The 19,456-nt window shown below is 34.3% G+C and overlaps 1 protein-coding gene across 6 annotated transcripts in view; it reads left to right on the forward strand.

Annotated features, from left to right (window-relative positions):
• Positions 1-19,456, forward strand: part of DACH1 (dachshund family transcription factor 1) — a 354,945-nt gene that overhangs the window by 141,344 nt on the left and 194,145 nt on the right. For all 6 annotated transcript variants that reach the window (XM_064408603.1, XM_064408601.1, XM_064408602.1 and 3 more), the window contains exon 2: positions 8,043-8,158. In XM_064408603.1, coding sequence (XP_064264673.1) covers positions 8,043-8,158 — 116 coding nt within the window. The remainder of the gene's footprint in view (positions 1-8,042; positions 8,159-19,456) is intronic.

The raw sequence follows: 19,456 nt of genomic DNA on the forward strand, positions 1-19,456 counted from the left end.
GGCCTATTAACTTCATGCTTGACATTTTTATAGTATATATAGTAGATGATGTTTTGAGGGGATGTTTTTAGAATTAAAAGCCTAAGAAAAGATGAAAACAGTTGAGGAAAAAATAGGCTTTGCATCTGTTATAGTTTGGGGTTTCATGTGGGTGAATAACACTGTTAGAAGGAATCATTTAGCTTGCATATTTAAATTTTGGGTGGGGTTTATGCTGTAAGGTTGAGTGAAATGGGAAAGGCATCTGCTATAACTTGACAGAAAGAGCATTTTGTGGGAAGCATGCACTTTATATCACTACTTTTTCCACTTTTAAAAAAAAATTTTGTTAGTTGCAGAATTATTCTGAAAAGACAGAAATGCAAATTGAGGAAATAAATATGGTTTTCAAGGTTTTCTTGTTATTGTTTTCTTGTTATTTTCTTATTTTCTTGATATTACCTGTATTCCCAAATAACTTTATTCAGGATCACTAATGCTGTGATTTCTGAGTACTGTTTCTGAAGCAAGGTTCATATAACGAAAAAAAAAATACATCAATATGGTTTGAATCTATGCATGAGTTCTCTTTAATAATTGCATTTCATTGTTCATTCAGACTTATTTTCAACTCTAGCTTCATCATCAGAAGCTCGTGTTTCACTGTTATTATATAATCATGAGAGCCAACATACTTACATGTTTTAAGAACTTTCAGGAAGATCTAGTGTTTCAGCTAATTAGATGAAGCAGTGAGCTTTTTGGACTTAATTTACTTCTGACATCATAATTCTGCCACCCAACAGAATTAGCTTCATTTCATATCTATTTTTCTCTATTTCCAGTAGTTTATTTACAGATCTCAATTTCATTAAGAGAACAGGCACATGCCAGTAATATTTTGAGCTTGTACAATCACAGCTGTATTTAAACCTGGTACTGTAACTTACTCCAGTAACACTCAGATTTCTAACTGGTTTTATTTCATTTCTTGCCTTTAGATCATTCATATATTCAAGTAATATGGTCAGTCACAGAGAATCTTTTTCTTATATTCTTTCATTGTGTTTGTAGTAGGACTTCAGCCATCAAGGGAGAACTGGCAGGTGTTGCTGTAATATATATTTTGTATATTCTTGCTCTCTTGTACCTTGTGTCTTAGACTCTTGTATCAAGAATATTACTAATCTTGCTGAAAAGCAGAGTGATTTGGGCTGCAGTGTTGAGGAGGATGCAAATGACATGCTGTTTACATGACAGTTCTGTTAGGAAAAGAAATAATTCAACAAGGTCTTCTCTACCCCAGCAGAAGAGTAGAATCCAAGGACTAACCTGTACTCCTGTATTACTGCAATAAATGACTTTGGAATGGGATATGAAGTGAAATATATTTTCTTCCATTTATTTTTCTTCCACTGATAAGCTGATATTGCATGTCTGACCCAATATCCACTTTTAGCCCATTTTGGTTCAAAAATAGCAGTAAAGTGTTCTGTAACTGAAATGCAATAATATTTCATCAGCATGATTTCTCCACTGCTCACTCCTGTAACACAGCCTAATTCTTTTGGAGATCATTCATGCACTTCTTTATGAAGATTTTGAAACAGATCTTTGTATTTATTTTTATCAGCATTGTTTGCTGTCTCAGTAACTCCTAATATATCATGAGTTCAGCACTAATTATTGTATGAGAACATTTTCTGTTTAATTGTGAGAAGAAAAATAAATTTAAGGTAATTGCACTGAGCGTTTTATTGTTTTACAAGACTACTGCAAGTAAAAAGGACATGGTGTGACTTCTGATGGTTGTTTTACTAACTGCCAAAATAAATGTATGCTCTGTCTTAGAATTGCATTTTTTACTTTGTTCTTGAGTGGGAGCAGAAGGGGAAAACCTAAAATAGTAAAGTATAAGGTTTGGATCGATGTACTTTGTCATTTTTTTGCCTTTAAAATGCTAGTTCAGTGCATCAGAAATATTTATGAAGGTTACCTTGGCAAGCAAGTGTTTTCCAAGCAAAGGAATTAAATTACACAAAAGGTTTAGTCAGTCTTCCTAGACCTTATTTTTCAGTACTGACACGCCCTTGGCTCAAGTCTTGCGAGTGTGAAGGCTGCACGTATGATGAGAGCAGCGCAGAAGCAACCCCAAAACCCAGAAATACCATGTGGGAAGAGTCCACTGCCTGTACTTACAGGTTGTCACAGGGCATCCCTGTCTTTACATTAAGTCAGCAAGTGACATCTTTGGCCCTTTTGCAGTGTCCGTTTTATGGCAAGCACATAACCGCTTCCAGTGGCTGGTCACCTAAATTTCATTCAGCCAGCTTCTTTGAGGTCAAAAGTTCTGTGTCAGGCTTTGAAGCACTAAGGGGAGATGGAACAGATGAGAAATAAAGCATAGATTTTCAAAATGTACTTAAATGAGATGCATAAATGCTGATGTAGCTAAAATTGGCATTGATATTCTAAACTGTTTTAGACAGTTCTAAGAACTTTAAAAATACATTAAATGAATACACCAAACCCTTGTTACAGATTTGCTACCTATCGCTTCTGGCATGTAACTTTTCCTGCCACTCCCCAGTATTACTGATTATAAAACTGCCTGGCCAGTGGTAACGTCACTGCATCATGTATGCCCAGCTACAGATGAGGGCAATATTTCTGTGCACTAAACTTGCTCACAGACAAGATTTAAAATAAACCTCTACATGTAGAAAACAAACCCTGAAATTAATTAATTTTGGCAGGAAAGGCAGTTTGCCTTCTTACTACTGGTTAAGACTTGCAGTTTTCTTTATGGGTGCTTCATGTAAATAATAAAAGTAATTTTAAGGAGTAAAACTTGATTAATCAAGTGTTAATATTGCACAGTTGTTCCTCAAAGTCAGGACATGAGAAAGATAAATCACAGAATTATCTCAACATTTTTGAACACTTTTAGTTTCCTAGCACATGGTTTTGCCATGCAATTAGTCATCTGTAAAATGCTAGTGACGTGCTCTGAGAATTATATACTACTCATGAAGAGTTTCAGCCGTTTTGGAGCCAAACCTTCCTTGGTGCTCAAAGGTCTTAACAGAAATCAGTAGGGGGTCTACTTATCTGAGGCTTTCAAAGATGAGACCCTTAAATTTTAACTTCAATTCTGTATTCTGGCAGATAGTAATAAGAGCTGAATGCAGCCTCGTTACATTTAAAGCCAAGCAGATAAGCCCATACTATTGTCCTGTTGTCTCATTCCATTTGATTATACAGGGCCAGGTTTTCTCTTGATTTTGTCTGCCTTTAATTGTTTAACACTATCAAAACATTTCTAGGAGCGAGCTCATACTTGATAATATAACTGAAATTATGTAAAACTTTAAAAATATTATCAAAGCACAGCATTTTAACTGATAAGGAGCACAGATTCTTCCATTTCTTATTCTTTAATTCAGCCATCTGTTGTTTTCTAGATTTGGTAAGACAGGAAGGATAGAAGACTAATATATGTTGATCAAAAGACCAAGAAATAACCATATTCTCAGCCTTAAATGTAGTCTCAATTGCTTCTCATGCTAATCACAGTGCAGTAGACAAATGCACCCTTTCTCTTCAAAGATGAAAATGCTACAGCCATATTATTCCTTGATGTATTTATGAAATTGAAGAGATGAAATACAAATCTGGACAAAAATTGATGGATTTATTTCCAGTCATTTTGGAAAGTGTTCTGGTTATCTAATTAGCTGATGTTAGTGAAGAAAATATTTGAGACTTTCAAGATTCACTAATCTGCACCTTGAGTTCCTCATTCACATTATGGCATATTGTAGCTGTAATCCATGATAATTTCTACAAAAATAAAGATCAGTTGTCTGTGGGAATGTCTTTTAAGACTTGAGAAAAGTCTGATAATTTTATCACAAACTGAGACAAACTTGTAGAAGGCTGATGGATTTTCATTTAGGTGCTTCACTTCAGAATCTTGACAAAGTTAGTAATACATAGTCCTGTAGAAAGCTTTCATTTTCTTCTTCAACATATGTTGTCTCACATATGAAAATTTAAGTTTTAGAGCAGAAAATATCTAACTCATTCATATTTCTAAAAGCAGAGTGACAGTCTATTGGATATCTTTTCTAATGCAGTTCACAAGGAACTGCTAACTTCCCTATAGACTTCTCCCCTGGTCCTTAGAACAGTTAATCTTGTGGCTTGGTTGAATCTTTGTTGATATTGTCTAATTTCTGCTTTCTCTAATTTACTCTTTAAAGAACAAAACAGTAGACAGGAAGATCAGCTATGACTTCCAGATGTAGCGTTCTTTCTTCCAGCATCTTCTTGTGGAGTCACAAAACACTCCTTGACTTATTTGCACTATAACCCTAGGTATTCACAAGGTATTACTTTGGCTTTTGGGGTTTTAACATTTCAGACTGTTTACCTTAGCTCTAAAAAATCCAGACTTTAGACATCTTCAAAATCAAAATGGGTCATCATTGAGTAGTTTACCCATTGAGATAGTTAGCATTTCCATAAGTAGTCAAGTGTTCTTTCAGAAAAATGTGTAGTTCTTGCAGTAATTGTATTCAGATAAAAGACAAACTCTTACAATGTCTTTTATATGTCTATAAAAGCTTATATACAAAATCTAAATTTGAGTAAAAATAGTATTATCATCATCTTTTAAATGATGATTTTTGTATCATAGTGTCATCAACCAGAAGAGAAGATTACTGATTGTTCTGGCATTTAAATGTATCTTTTACATAATAAATCTACTCATACCTATTTAAATTATGTTTAATTTTTTATACTGAAGACAAATCTACTGATTTTGATACAGAAATAGGAGTATGATGAGTACTTTGAAGGTTTCTTATCTTGGAATGAAAATGAATGTGCCTTAATCTAAAAATAAGTAGTCTTTACTATGCTCGAGTTTATGAAAAATACCAACAAAATGATTTATTAAGCTATTTTTATCGTCCTGTTTATGATAGTTAAGCTAATTTGCTATGCTTTTGATGTTTTTTTAAAGAGTTTATCATATAGCTATAAAAATGATAATGAACTACAAAACAACATGCGAGTTTTCAATTCTAGTCAAAGTGATTATTTTTTAAAGTATTTTTTTCATGCCATTTTCCCCACAACTTTGGTAATGATTCATATAGAATTCTTGCAATTCTTACAGTTTGAAAACAAATCTTAAAAAGTAGTATTTCAAGTTAGTAGTATGGTTAATGAAACAAATGCTTAACAAATGACAACTAACAAATTAAGTGTTGCCACTCAATCAGTTATTAAGGACAATTAGATATATTCATTTTAATTCTGTATTGCATAGTCTGCCATGCCTCTAAATCAGATCTTCCAGGCATTAAGAAATAATTCTTATTTTTTCTTACAGTGTTTCTTAAATAGGTAAATGGGTTTCTTAAATAGGTAAACACCTTTTAATAGTAGATTGGAACTAGTGTCACTTAAAAATTTGATCAGTATTCAATAGGTTTCCTTCTCAGAAATTTCATTTAAATAGAATCACAGAATAAGCAGAGTTGGAATGGCTCCATAAGGATCAAGTCTAGCTCCTGGCTCTTGCACAGGACCATCTCCAAGTCACACCATGTGCCTGAGAGCATTGTCCAAACACTCCTTGAACTGCCAGGCTTGGTGCTGTGACCACTTCCCTGGGGAGCCTCTTCCAGTGCTCAACCATCGACTGGGTGAGATACTATTAGTAAGATGGGAATTGGAAGTTTAGGACTTTGTGAAAACATTTACTTGGTAAACTTCAGGATAAATCATGGAGTGGAGTTGGGTTGCTGGGCTTGTTTATGGCTTTGAGTGTGACCCTGCTGTTGTATACAATAGCACAAGCAATTTGATTCTAGAAGGTGACCAAAGGAAAAATTCTGCCTTAGGTGTTTTAGTATCACTCACCTATAATTTGCTGCTGACCTTTGTTTAGAGATTTGGTCCATGACTGTTTTCCCTTAGGCTTTGAAGAGGAGTGGTTTTATTCCTCAAAATCAAAGACAAAAGCATCCAGGCTTCACCATGGCTCCACTTGGTAGTTAACATCAAAGAGAGTCTTTGCAGGTGTGAACTTGCTTTTTATGAAGATCTGGAAGTTACTGGTACATTGTGCATTGTGCCACATTGCTTGTGTTCTGTTATGCTGCTGTCAGACTGTTCAATAGTCACATCACAATAGTGATTTGAGTACTTCATCGTAGATACTTAAATGAAACCATTAAGGTTTTCCTACACACTGGCATTTTTTGGTGGGTGAATATATTAGAAACACTCCATTTAAATCAGATAATTTTTGTCTAGAATGTTTTGTTCACTTTTATGTGTATTCATGGTATATTTATTTTTATTGTAAATCACAAAGGAAATATCAAAGAAAATCCGAAGACATTTAATTTGGTTTTCTGAGCTGGAATAAGACAATGTTCTTTTTCTACAACTGTTTTTCTTGTTGTTCTGAACATATGACAATTTTGTTTACATTAAAGAAAATCAAAAATGCCAAACCAATCAAAGAAATTACCAAGCTTATAATTTTAATAATGACCTGAGCTCAGGACATTAAGTTGGGAATTAATGATCAGCTAAGGTTAATGACTCAATGCCTTGAGTCATTAAATTTCAAGAAAATACTCTGTACTTTGATTGTTTTTGGTTTATTAAAGTTAGGTTGTAGAAGGTGCCAAAAAAAAAAAAAAGAAAGTATTTCCAAACAGAATGGAAACTAATATGAATAGAGAACAGAGGTATTTTGTTATCTGCCTCATTCTGCAGTCCCAGCATAGCTAGAAATGCCATTATTCCTGATTAGAATTCTGTTAGTATGAGGACCTAAGGAGCAAAACCTTTCATACCCACCTTTCTTTTCTTTCTTGCTCTGAAAAAAATTAAGAACTTCCAATGTTTGGCAGATCATAGGGTTAACACTGCAGTTTTAGAGCAGCACATCACCTTATTCTGTGAAGTTATTCCACAATGTCCCCTCAATGAGCAGTTACAGGATGTTGCAGTGGTACCATGCTATGATCTGAACATAGGAATACAAGCCTCTGGATATATATTGTATGAGCAGATATTTATATGTAAGATAAGCAGTAAGTATTTTGATCGTCATCCGTCTCTAATTTGTATGCTACTTAGGCAGTCCAGGAGTTGGAAAGTTGTGTATGTGAGCATTCAACAAACAAGGAGTGCTTAAACCTGAAGCCCTTTATTTTTCCATAAGGGACACATGTAAGCTTCTGTGATGGCTTTTGCTCAACAATATCGTACAAATAATTCCGAGTCCTTTCTGACATAAAGTAGTATATTTAAAGTAAGGTGTCTTAGTGAGATTTTCACTTTAAATAGAATAAGGGTTAAATGATAACTTGACTTATCTTTTAAATGACAAAAAATAAAGAAATTGCAAGACCTTTTCACACATTAGATATGTATTGTCATTTATCATCTAGATATCAGGCTAGCAGTGCGAAGTAATAAAACATATCATCGAAAAATGTGCTATAGGTCTGAATCACTCTTTCATTCCACCTCCCAGCTAACTGTAGTATTAAATCAAACAAGCAGAACATTTCCTTAGGCAGCCATTGCCTTTTAATTTCCTGAAGAACCTTAAAATATCATTCATTACAAGTACTACACATATTTGGTTTTTAAAAGTCTCATAAATCAATAGCAGGCTGACTGTAATAATTATTACAAGTTAGTGCATAATTTTCGTGCTGAAGGCTGCATGCAGAACTTTAGCATATGCAAACGAGGCAATTCAAACTGTGTATAGATATTAATATGAAGAAGCAGGTAACGAGGTGCAGGCTATGAATTATGCATCAAGAGCGGCTGATCTTCAATGAGGAAAATGAATTCAGCATGTAATCTAATTAGTGATGGAAGTCTATTACATCTAACTGCAAAAGCAACCGTCCTTGAAACAAATTTATTTACAGTCCATGTTACCACTTGAAACAACTTTGAAATGATGTGTAAGACAACAGCTTAATTGTAAAAATTTTTTTGTTTGTTTGTTTCAGTTCTAGACCTGGAAGGCCTCCTAAGAGGACTCAAAGTGTCACCTCCCCAGAGAATTCTCATATCATGCCACATTCTGTCCCAGGCCTAATGTCTCCTGGAATCATCCCGCCAACAGGTAGGATCACTAGAAACACCTTGACACGGGCAATCGTTTGAATTCATGGCTTGTATCCACTTGTTCATAGATTAACAGTCTAGGAAAGCAGCAGACAAATATCACAATAGTTCCCCTAATGTCACATTATTGTTACACAAACATGTTTTACGTAATGGAAATTGTGGCAGCTTAGTACTTCAAAACAACTGAACAAATAATAATCCTTTATGATTTTTTCCCCCTGTTCTTTATAAACAAAAACCTTTCAAAGCATGAATTACCTATCATTAGACAATAATCTCCCTATTCATTTTTAATAGATCAGATATCTTCTACTTTTTTTTGCTGCTTTGCTTCATTAGATAATGTCATCATGAATATAGTTGCCTGAAGAAACTGAGTTAGTTAAAATAACTCCATGCTGCATACATGTCTTTCTTAATTTTTCATCCTGAAATTCTATTTTTGATACGTCTCCTGAGGCTTTACACTAATATAAAGTCCTGTAACAATCTGTTTCTCATAGTACTATTTTCTTTTTAAAGTTACTGTGCCATCTCCTAGCAGTGACTTGCTCTTAGACATAGTTAAATTAAAAAAGGCTGTGTTGCAGGGAGGAGATGACCAGTCACCCAAAGATGGAGGCACCCAATAGTCAAGCTGCTGGTGGTGCCACATTCTCTCCTCATGTTACAGACCAGTTAAACAACTCTGGGATTTGTTTCAGCAAAGTCCACCTGAACTTCTACTTCTTGCCCAGTTATTTCCTGCTTATTTGCATGGCCCGGTCTCTAACACTGATTTTCTCTAAGGAAAGAGAAAAAATAATTAACTAGACAGATCAAACAGAGAAGAAGATTATTTGATCTTGTGGACCAGATGATGGGTGGATGTTTGAGTTCATGCCCATGATCACGTCTCTCTAAGTACAAGCATGATTCTTGGCATGGTTACTCATCACAGATGACTAACATTTTCAAAAGAAATGCTCAGTTCAGGAAACAACAAATACCAGAAACTATTTGAATGTAAATATCTTGTCTGGAGGAAGGAGGAAAGTGAAGAAGGCTTAGCTCAGTGGACAAAAGGAGACCTGTACTTTGGCCTTAGGCTCAGGATCTGCTTTACATGGTGAGATAGACACATAGCTAGATATGTTTTATTTCAAATTTAAATTTTTTTAAAGATGAAGAGAAGTGACCAGATGAAGGGAGGTCAGACAAAGGTTGTTAGGAGAGAGGTATAAAATAAGGAGAGGGAAAGAGGGACAAGACTGAGAGTGTAGGGGAGTATGGGAAAGTGTAAGGCAAGTAGAACTCACAGTGGTAGTCTGGGCAGGTGTGAAAAAAAAAAAATTGCAATACTTTTTAAATAGAATTTATGGGATAAAATCTTGTATAGAAAATAGAGATTGTGCAGAGTGGATGCAACATGAGAATGGTAGATGGGATCTATGTGGGGAGGGAAAATTTTTATTGGGCGGAAACATTCATGTTCATGAGGGAGAGATCAAAAATTGCAGAAGCAAAGGGAAATTATTTGGGGGAAGTAAGGCAGGAAAATATCAAAGAAAAAAATGCATGTGAAAAGTAGAAAGGAGATGAAAGAAGTCAGAGACAAATAAGCAGGCCAGAAAGAGGGAGACAGGAAAAGAAACCTTGTCAACAGTATCATTCAGGGTTTTGTGTTACAGCTTATATCTAAGAGCAGATCACCTCTTGATTTTTTATTTTAAGAGAGCAGTTTAAAACCACAACTAATGCTTAAAAGTATCCAATTCCTCTCTAGTCCTTTAAAGCTGGTCATAACAAGTTAACAATAAAAATATATGGTACTAAAGCCAGAGATCCAATTTCTTAGAGTATCAACCCACAAAACCAGATGCAAATCTTTTAAAAAAGATGATTGAAAAAAATAGAAGAAAATAATTAAAAATTAAAGAAAATAGGCATATGTAAGGTTATCATTCATCAAATCCTTTTTGGATGGTAATGCTTTGTGAGTCTCTTGCAAAAGAAGAAAGGTTTAAATGCAATTGCTATTACATTTGAACTGGTTTCACGTTACATGGCTTACCACAACCGAAGGAGTGGTATGATATTTTTCCCATTGTGGTGGTATTGGGTCTCAAACAGCACAAAAAATGCAAACAATAACTGATAGAAGAGAACTCTGGGGTCTAATGTTCCATGAGGAATGCAAAGGTTTAGCAAAGTTAAAGAGCATCATGACAGCAGTGCTACATGACGGTCATTCCAGCACTTTATAGACAAATAAGTATAAATACAGACTTACAGTCTGATCTTATAAGTTGAAAACCATGACAATTTCTGGGTCAACTTTGCAATAAGTACCAAAACTACTGTAAGAGCCCTACAAAGAAAAGACAGTGATAACTGTGGTAGATGATGTAGGTGCCATTGTTATGTTCTCCCACAGAAGTTGATACAAGAAAAATCTTGCCAATTGTAAAATTTTACTCTATATATTGACTGTATATAAAGAAAACCACTGACTGGTTGAGGTTGTCAGGCACCACTGGAGGTCACCTAGTCCAGCCTCCACTGGTCAAAGTAAGATCACTGAGAGCCGATTGTTCGGGGCTGGGTACACTTGAGATTCCATGAGTATCTTTGAGGATAGAGACACCACAATGTCTCTTTGCAACTTGTTCCAGTGTTCCACTACTCTCATAATAATACTGGATTTTTTTTTTGTTTTTACTTTTTGATGGAATTTACTGTATTTCAGTTTGTGTTTGTTGGACCACATTTGAGAAGTCTGTCTGTCCTTACCAGGTTTTCATACACATTAGTAAGATACCCCCATGTCTTTTCCAGGCTGAACAGTCCCAGCTCTCTCAGTCGTTCTTGATATGGCAGGAATTCTAAAAGATCGTTCTTAATTTGAGAAGTTTGTGAAGTGTGAATTTCCTGTTAGTATCCAGCTCTAAGCAGAAAAAATAAAATTGCCAGATTATTAAGTGCTTCCTACCCCTTCTCTCTCTGTTACTTTTTTTCTTTGTAATAACTTCTTCTTTTTAAACTTTCCAATTGATTTAATAATCTGAGTGTAATAACTAAGTTTCCTTCCTGCCTACAAAAAAGTATGACTGATCACACAAACAATTATGTGCTATTTAATGCGCTTTAAGTATGAAGGTCTGCAATTATTAGGTACATCTAGGATACACGATGCTACAATTTAATACATGATTTTTACTTGAAAGTTTTCCTTTTTTTCAAATGTGCTGCATAATACAGAGAGATTTAAAGCAGGAAATCTTGATTTCTGAAGTGACTGATTCTGCATACATCATTTATGTGTGCAAATAATGCAGGTATTGAACTGTGTGCTGAGATTTCTCGTGATATTCCAGGACTGTATATTTTCGTAGGAGGCCAAATTAAGGAACCCTTGAAAATATTTTATATCACTGATATAAACTCTGAAAATGCATGCAGAGAACATTGCATCATCACTTAGAATAAACTTGCTTTATGGAAGTATTTAGGGACTAAGATGAGATGTAGGGTTACGGTTAGGAAAGGAAAGGAAAATAAGAAAAATAAAAGAGAAAAAGGGTATAATATTCCACATGTTTTTAATGAACTATAAATTGAAGGAGTGAGGATCATCCCTCAGTTGATATTCTGTCCATTTTATTGCAATTAAATATTACCCTCAATTGCTGATCTATCCACTGCTGATCTGTCTTTCGTTGCGGTCAATTTACAGAATGCTCCCAAATTTATAGAAGACTAGTCACTTCATAAAAGATAATCTTATATTTATGAAAATAAGTATGTACAACCTTTGATAGTGTGACAAAATGAGAAATATGTAATAACAGGAAATTAAGAGCTTCATAAATTGTCCAGAGAATTAAAATCTGCCTGTGTTACAAATTGTGTAGTCAGAAGAAAGAATTTGGTGTAGGCTCAAATAGTTGTACTGACATTTCCAGCTTATCTAGGTAACACCTTGAAATCCTTCCAAAAACGTATGGCTCATCATAGTTAACTTTGATCTGCTGTCTCTGTGTACTGCAGATCTTTTCTTGGCTAATATGCTTCAAAAGTTGTCTAAAGTTGAAGCATGAGATGATTGTAATTGTGATCAATTGGAGAAGAAGTGCTGTATGTCCTGAACATATGATATATCTTGTAGTCTGTACTTTTATGTCTGGAGTTGCTATATAACATATAAAATTATATTTCCATTGGTTTTCATACAAACTTTAAAAAGCAATTTTTCCACTTTTCTATTTATTTTGGTAATTATTTTTCAGTATTTTAGGTTTTGAAGCTGCTTTTAAAACTCCTTGCTTAATTCTTCTGCAACTTGGCCTACTGAAACCTACAGGTGACAAAATGAGTAACTGTAATCTCTTATGCTTATTTCAGGAACTGCATCTTTCAAAGATAAAATGAGAATATAAAGTGCTTGGAAATTGCTGACATAGGGCAGGATAAGAATGCTCCTTTATAAATTCATATATATCTGTAGATATATCTTTGTCAACTAAAAAAAGTAATTTCAAAGCATGTTTAATGTATTACATTACTTTTACATTAAATTAATCTGAGTAATTATTGTTGCTACTACTACTACTACTACTATTATTATTATTATTATTACTTCTACTACTACTATTAACAGGTTTGCTTTATGATGCTGTATAACTATTCCAATCTGAATCCAGACTGTTCCAGTGTAAGACATTAAGCTTCCTCTAAAATGTTTCATGTGTTTGAATTATAACAGCTCTCATCTATTAAAACATTTTTTTCTTTTCTTAAGTGGTAATCTGAAGATGTAATTTCTAATCTCATCCTTATTTTCTCTCTTGCTGTGGGCCTGAATCAATATAAGTATATTCCAGCTTCCATCTTGTACTAAGTTCTTTGCACCAGAAAGCATTTTTATGGGGAGGTAGAATAAGGAGAGAGTTGAAAAGTTTTTTATGGATTATTTTGACTTGGAGGGCAAGCATCATTTACAGATGGAGCGATTGATAAAGTGTGGTAATGTTTTTGCTAAAGTAGATGATGAAATTATTTGGTGTTTAAAGAAAGATTAATCACATAATTAAATAATTTCATTTTCTCTGGCTCATAGTTATTGATGTTGTATTAGGCAGACTGAAAGAATGGTTAAAATATAATTATTGTTACTCGATCCACATATTATATTATATATAATAATATATATAATATATCCACATTATATTCCCAAGAAATAAAATCTGTAGCTAGAAGTATTTTCTCCTGACAGTATAAATCCTGTAAAGTCTTAAAAATATATTTAACTTACTGAAATGAATGGAGTTGATTTCTGTGAGTATTCCAGGGGCTAGAAACTATAAATTGGAATTACTTAGTAATTTTTTTGCAAAGCAAATCTATTATTCAGTTATTTATTTTATGCACAGGGATTAAATATTCTGAGATTCTGTGTTGGTTAAAAACATACACATAGATAAAACTGAGTGCTGCTGCTTACTTATTTTAAAATACATTCCATGTTAACACAGTATTTTGGTTATTAGTGTTAAATAATTTTTATCGTTAACCTTGGTTTTAATTGCTGTTATAGGATGAGAAGCTGTTTATCGGTTGGGGCTGAACTAACTTACTGTAGGAATAAGCAACAAAGTCCTGCTTTGAGAGTGACAAACTGTAACCTGTAATTCAAGAGACTGAACAAATTACACAAAACATTTTTGCACTTCATTAAGGAAGTAGTCATTATAATTAATGTGAAAGCTTCTGTCGTGTTCACTAGTTGATGTATCAGTGGGAAAATAAACCAACTCAATTTTGTAAATGTATTTTTTCATAGTTTTAAAAATAATAATTAAGATGTAATTCAGGCCACCTGTCATCTCCTGAAAACAGTCATAATTTTGTCATACTATCATCCCACTGAACAGCCAGCTATATTCTGCTTTATCACAAGAGGATTTATCACTGAAAACTGCTCCTGGAAGCTCACTAATTTTAAGTTCCAGTGAGTCCCTTACATTGTTCAGTCATAAAATCTTTTTTAAAACTAAGAATTACTTGCAGAAATGGAACCCGTTTTATTGGATTTAACTTGTAATCACGAAGAGCGTGTACATTTTGCAACATTGTATCATACAACACTACATCCATTTAAAGCTTAAAATATACTGTTGGAAAACTGTGTGAGAGTCACACCTCATGCAGGTTCACCCACTGCCTGTTGAGAGCCTTCCCTAGATTGAACTGTTTCCAGAAATGCTCCCAGCCTTTTTGATGTAAAGGCAACAAGTTAGTTCACTTCAAAAGAGACTCCGGGATTAATTATTTAAGTAGTGAAGGTAGTCATGTATCTCAACATGCTCAAGGTACTCAAAAAGAAACTGAGTGAAGTTATTTAAGTTTTAAGCTTTAGTTGTAAGTTAGTGAATCCTCTCTTCTACTTGTCTCTTGTCTCGAGTACTCAGTATTAGGTTGTAATATGCACAGATTTATTACCTTTTAGTGGAAAATCTAAGATAAAAGTTTTTGTTTCTTCCTCGGTCACAGAATAATTTTGCCTTCTGAAAGCTAAGTTTGTAATCATACTGATTTCTGAATTTCACCATGAGAATGCTATTCCTGTGGAAGTTATGTAGGATCCCAGTTGAATGGCCATATTCTGTTGAGATGAACTACTAGAAAATATTAGAAAAGCCTTTAATGATATGTGATAATTTTCATATATAGGCAGCTTTTCAGGCTGGATTTAACATGATCATAAAAAAAAAAAAAGTTTCCGACTTTGGAAGCGACCCTCTCCCAAGTTCCAGTTTCTTGTTTCCAATAGTAGAAGTATATTAAAGACCTTGGGAGAAAAAACTCCCCACTTTTCAGAGCAATATTTAATTAACAGTCTGTTATCATAATAGTTTTCTGTAAAACAGTAAACTGAAATAAAATTAAAAACAAACAAAACACCAAACTCTTGATACAAAAGAAAGCAATTAAAACCTTATTCTTAAAGGCAGATATGTGGTGAAGTTATCAGTGATTACATTAGGACCTAGTAATAGAAGTGTTTCTATAGTTTTCTGAATCCCAACATTCTATTAATTGTAATTGAAAAAAAAAAGAATATATATATATATATATATATATTGCAGAATATGCTGTTTGTTTCTTAAAATTAAATTATTCAAATTGTAAGCTTCTGAGTTGTAGGTTATACAGAGATTTTCTTGTTGCTCAGCTTTCAGGTAGAGTCTTTCAATAGAAAAGCATCAAGATAATAATAATAATCCTGTGTTTACAGTTTTTTTGCATAATAAACCTGTTGGTTTTCCACCCACTCCTGCTTTTTAGTGAGAATGTTCAGCCAAAATAATTTGATTCCAAATAATTTAATCTCTTAATTTGTTCAAAATGAACCTTTTGTAGAGCAAACAACACATTGTCATTTTAAACATGAAATGCAGAGAATTATTTTGTTACACACTGCCACTAGAAATGAACCTGAGCTGTTAAATTTGAAATAACATCTCAGACTTGCAGACACTTCGGGCCCATAGCTGTAGCAAAATAGGATTGTTATAACAAAATAGGAAGATGGTAGTTCTTAGGGTGAACATAGCAAGGTCTGGTACCCAGCTCAGTTCCGTCATGTTGCTGACTTAGTTCTGCATCATCACGACCATGTGGAGTTCCTGAATGTTATGGGCGTGTTCAGCTCCTTTCCCGTAGAGTTAGACTTCTTATGTCCTTGCATGCCAGGCTCAAGGAGGGGTGAATGATTTTCTTCTCTTGATTTTAAATTTGATTTGCATTCAATAGAAATACCCCTTCAAATTTATATATTCCAAAGTTATGGTCCATGATTTCATTATCGTATATTTGGGGATTCTCTAAAGTCCAGGAAAAAACTGCAGCTTAATGATTTTTGCTGAGTTTGCGTATTTTGGGGGAAGGCAGTGTCAAATTTCATTATTTATTATGATTGTCTCCTGGTTAAGAACAATCTGTCTGCTGTGGAGTTTTGCAGATTTCATGCAAGGATTTAAATATGAAGGGAATTTGTAGAAAATATGTCAGGTAGCCCAAGTGTTTTTGTTATATGATATATGATGTATCATATGATATATGATACCAATTACTTAAGTAATTGGTATTTTCAGGGAAAGTATGCAAGGAAGCATTATTTTATCTGGCAAGCTTTAGAAGACTACAATTCAAGAAAAAAACTTAACTAGCTTAGTACTATATTAATTTATTCTCGGGCTCTTGGTGTGTCCTGTGCAGGGCCAAGAGTTGGATTTGATGATCCTGATGGGTCCCTTCCAACTCAGCAGATTCTATGGTTCTTTGGATGTAGTTTTCCAAGAACTGGCCACTGTGAGTCGTCCTTATGACTTACAGCTCTAGGAACATTGCCTGCATGAATTGCACAAGGCACAATACCATACTATCAGAATCGTAATTAATTCAGTCTCAGTTGTTCACAGTGCACTGTACTGTTGCTACTGACATTGTCCTGTGCAACATATTACAGTTATCATAAAGTAGCCTTAACTGAGAGAAGGTTTTTGAAAAGGTAGGTTGTTCTGGTTCAAGTTTGGGGTTACAAGGCCAAATATTCAAACTTGATTCCATATCATCTGAGAATTGCCTGACATTTTCCTTCCTGTTTAGGGATCAGCATCAGAACTGTTTAGTGATGTGAAGATGAGCGCATTTTGTAACAGTTCAAGTGCTGATGAACTGTGTTGCAAACAGAAACCAATCTATCAGCTATTGCTCCTGGAGCTGCTTCCAAGAGCTTGTGGTTTATGAAAAGCTGAGCTGGTGGTCTGAGTTTCCATGCATCCAAGATGCTCAGTTTGAAAACCACATTTCATGTGAGAAGACTTGTCTTATTCTTTCAAAATGCAGACATAGGTAGATATGTTGGTGGTTTGCTGTGTGCCTGAGACACCAATTACAAAGGGAGAGGGGGATGTGAACTGTGTTGATGGAAAGAAGGAAAGAGAGAAAAGGGGAGGGAAGGGAAAGAGAAATCCTTTACAAATAAATTGGTATAACCAACTTATTTACAAGCTACTTTGTTTGCTGTTGTGTATTAATTCATGACTATTGAGAAGTAATTAATGACTATTGAGAAGTTACAAGACTGTGTTGGTATAGTATTTATATAATAGCTTTCAGGAGTTATTATCTTTCCACAGTGTGTATGTGCATGGGAGCCTACATTTTTGATTTTCTGAAATATTTTTTAGCTATAAGTATTCTACATGTGACTCTTAAATAATCTAATTTCAGTCCAGTCTTAATTGCAATGAGATACGGTGTTCAAGGTGTCAGCAAAGAATAAACTGATACTGCTACTAGTATTAGAGATGTGCTGTGACATTTAGGAACAAAAGTCTTAGTTTGAGGAGAATGTTACTGTTAGTACATAATGATTCTGGTCATCGATTAATGATAGATTAGTTTCTAGATAAGAAAATAGTAGCCTGCTAGGACTAAGTAAGCTGGGGAAAGGAAAACTGCACCTAGTTTTCCTAAAAAAACAAAGACAAAATTAATAATGTTCCTGGGTCATTTTAACTCATCAAAATCCATACAAATGGCAGATAGTCTGACAGTGTACTGACAAGTTTTGTTGAGAATTAAGGTTTTGTCAACACTACCCTTGTGTTAGGGGGAATTGAAATTAGATTAGGGGAAGTAGTAGGATAAGTTGTCAGGAGTGTTTTAAATGGGCAGATGCTTCTATGAAATTTCCTTTTCTCTGTATTCATTGTGCTGTCTCCTATCACAAGCACTAAGACCACACATACAGCTTGAACAATCCAGTTGCCCTTACTAAGAGGAAAGTTGATGGAGTAGCATTTTCTTCTGCATATGCATTTTTAAAAAAGAATGTTTCCAGCCTTTATAGTGGAAATGCAGAATTTGAGACTTGAGTTGGTGTCAACTGCATATTCCAATAATTTCCATTTGTGGTTGCCTCAGATTGCTAGACCTACCTTGCTAGGAAACATAAAATCAAGGATATGATCTTAGATAAGCAATCTCTCTACTAAAAAGGATGAAGTCACTTTTATGATTCCTTTGACAGTAAATTGAATCCTTTATACATATTCTGTGATGCATCAATCCAATATACCAGAGAGGTAGATGTAATTATTTCATTAGAATAGAATACTGGCTCTGTAATGTCACTTAAACTGGGACTTCAGATGGTGAGAAAAGCTGCTTAACACAGTGCAAAAAAAGGATAGAATTTCCCTGTACCCTTGCTTAATAAATGTACATAAAATGGAAATAAAAGAATGGTGTAACTTGGGTGATTTGATAACCAAGTAACTTACTATATCACAATAGTGCATTATTTTTGTAAGTACCAGACTACAAAAAAAGAAAAAAAACCACTCAAACCCCAAATGATTTTCATCATCCAAACAATATTCAGTGCAAGTATTTGAGAAGAGAAAGATGATTTTTTGTCAATCAGTCCATTTGTTTTGAAAAATGTCTCAAAAGATTCTACTAGATTAATATTTCATTCACGTGGAAGAAAACAGTGGTTCCTGTGAACTCAGGGATTGTGTGACAAAACAATTTTTGAAGTATTTGTTTTCCTCTGTTGAAAGCTCAGGTTATATCCAGGTTTTGATGTCTCAGATACACAGATGCTGAACACACTGAGGACATCATACTCCTAGTGGTGAATGACAAAAAATACAGCACTTTAGCTTCTGTGGTCATCCTTTTTGTAATCCTTATGAAATAGGATACAGATATTTTAAAAAACTACAGCCATAAGAACATCCTTATATAACATGTAAATTTCTTGGATTTCTCTTAAAATTTATTTCTATTATCACCCAAGCTAAAATTCTATAGGGAAAGACTGTTAGGAGGTGACATGTATCTAGAATCAAAATTAGTTAGTATTACCATTGTAGACCATTCTTAAGTTAAATGAAAAAAACTCCCAAATGCTTGCTCACCAGGAAAAGTCTGGGCAAGGCATTGTGCTATTTAGGCTGTGATTCCTGGGAAGAATATGACTTTCATAGCTACATTGATGCCAATAAATTAATGATAAATAAAAACTGTTCAGAGCTGCTCTTTACCTTGGATGGCAGGCATGCATCCTGCAGCTTTCAACTGCAGATCCAAAATCTTTTTCTTATTACAGTCTTTCTAAGGAAAGGAAAAAAAATGATCCATATGTTCTCCCAAGGAAGAGTTGCTGACCAATTTGGTTTCTTGTACTGTCCATGGCCAATTACAGAATGTTTTCTGTAGCTATACTAAAAAATCACCA

Source organism: Passer domesticus, chromosome 2 (assembly GCF_036417665.1).
Source record: "Passer domesticus isolate bPasDom1 chromosome 2, bPasDom1.hap1, whole genome shotgun sequence".
NCBI classification, from domain to species: domain Eukaryota; kingdom Metazoa; phylum Chordata; class Aves; order Passeriformes; family Passeridae; genus Passer; species Passer domesticus.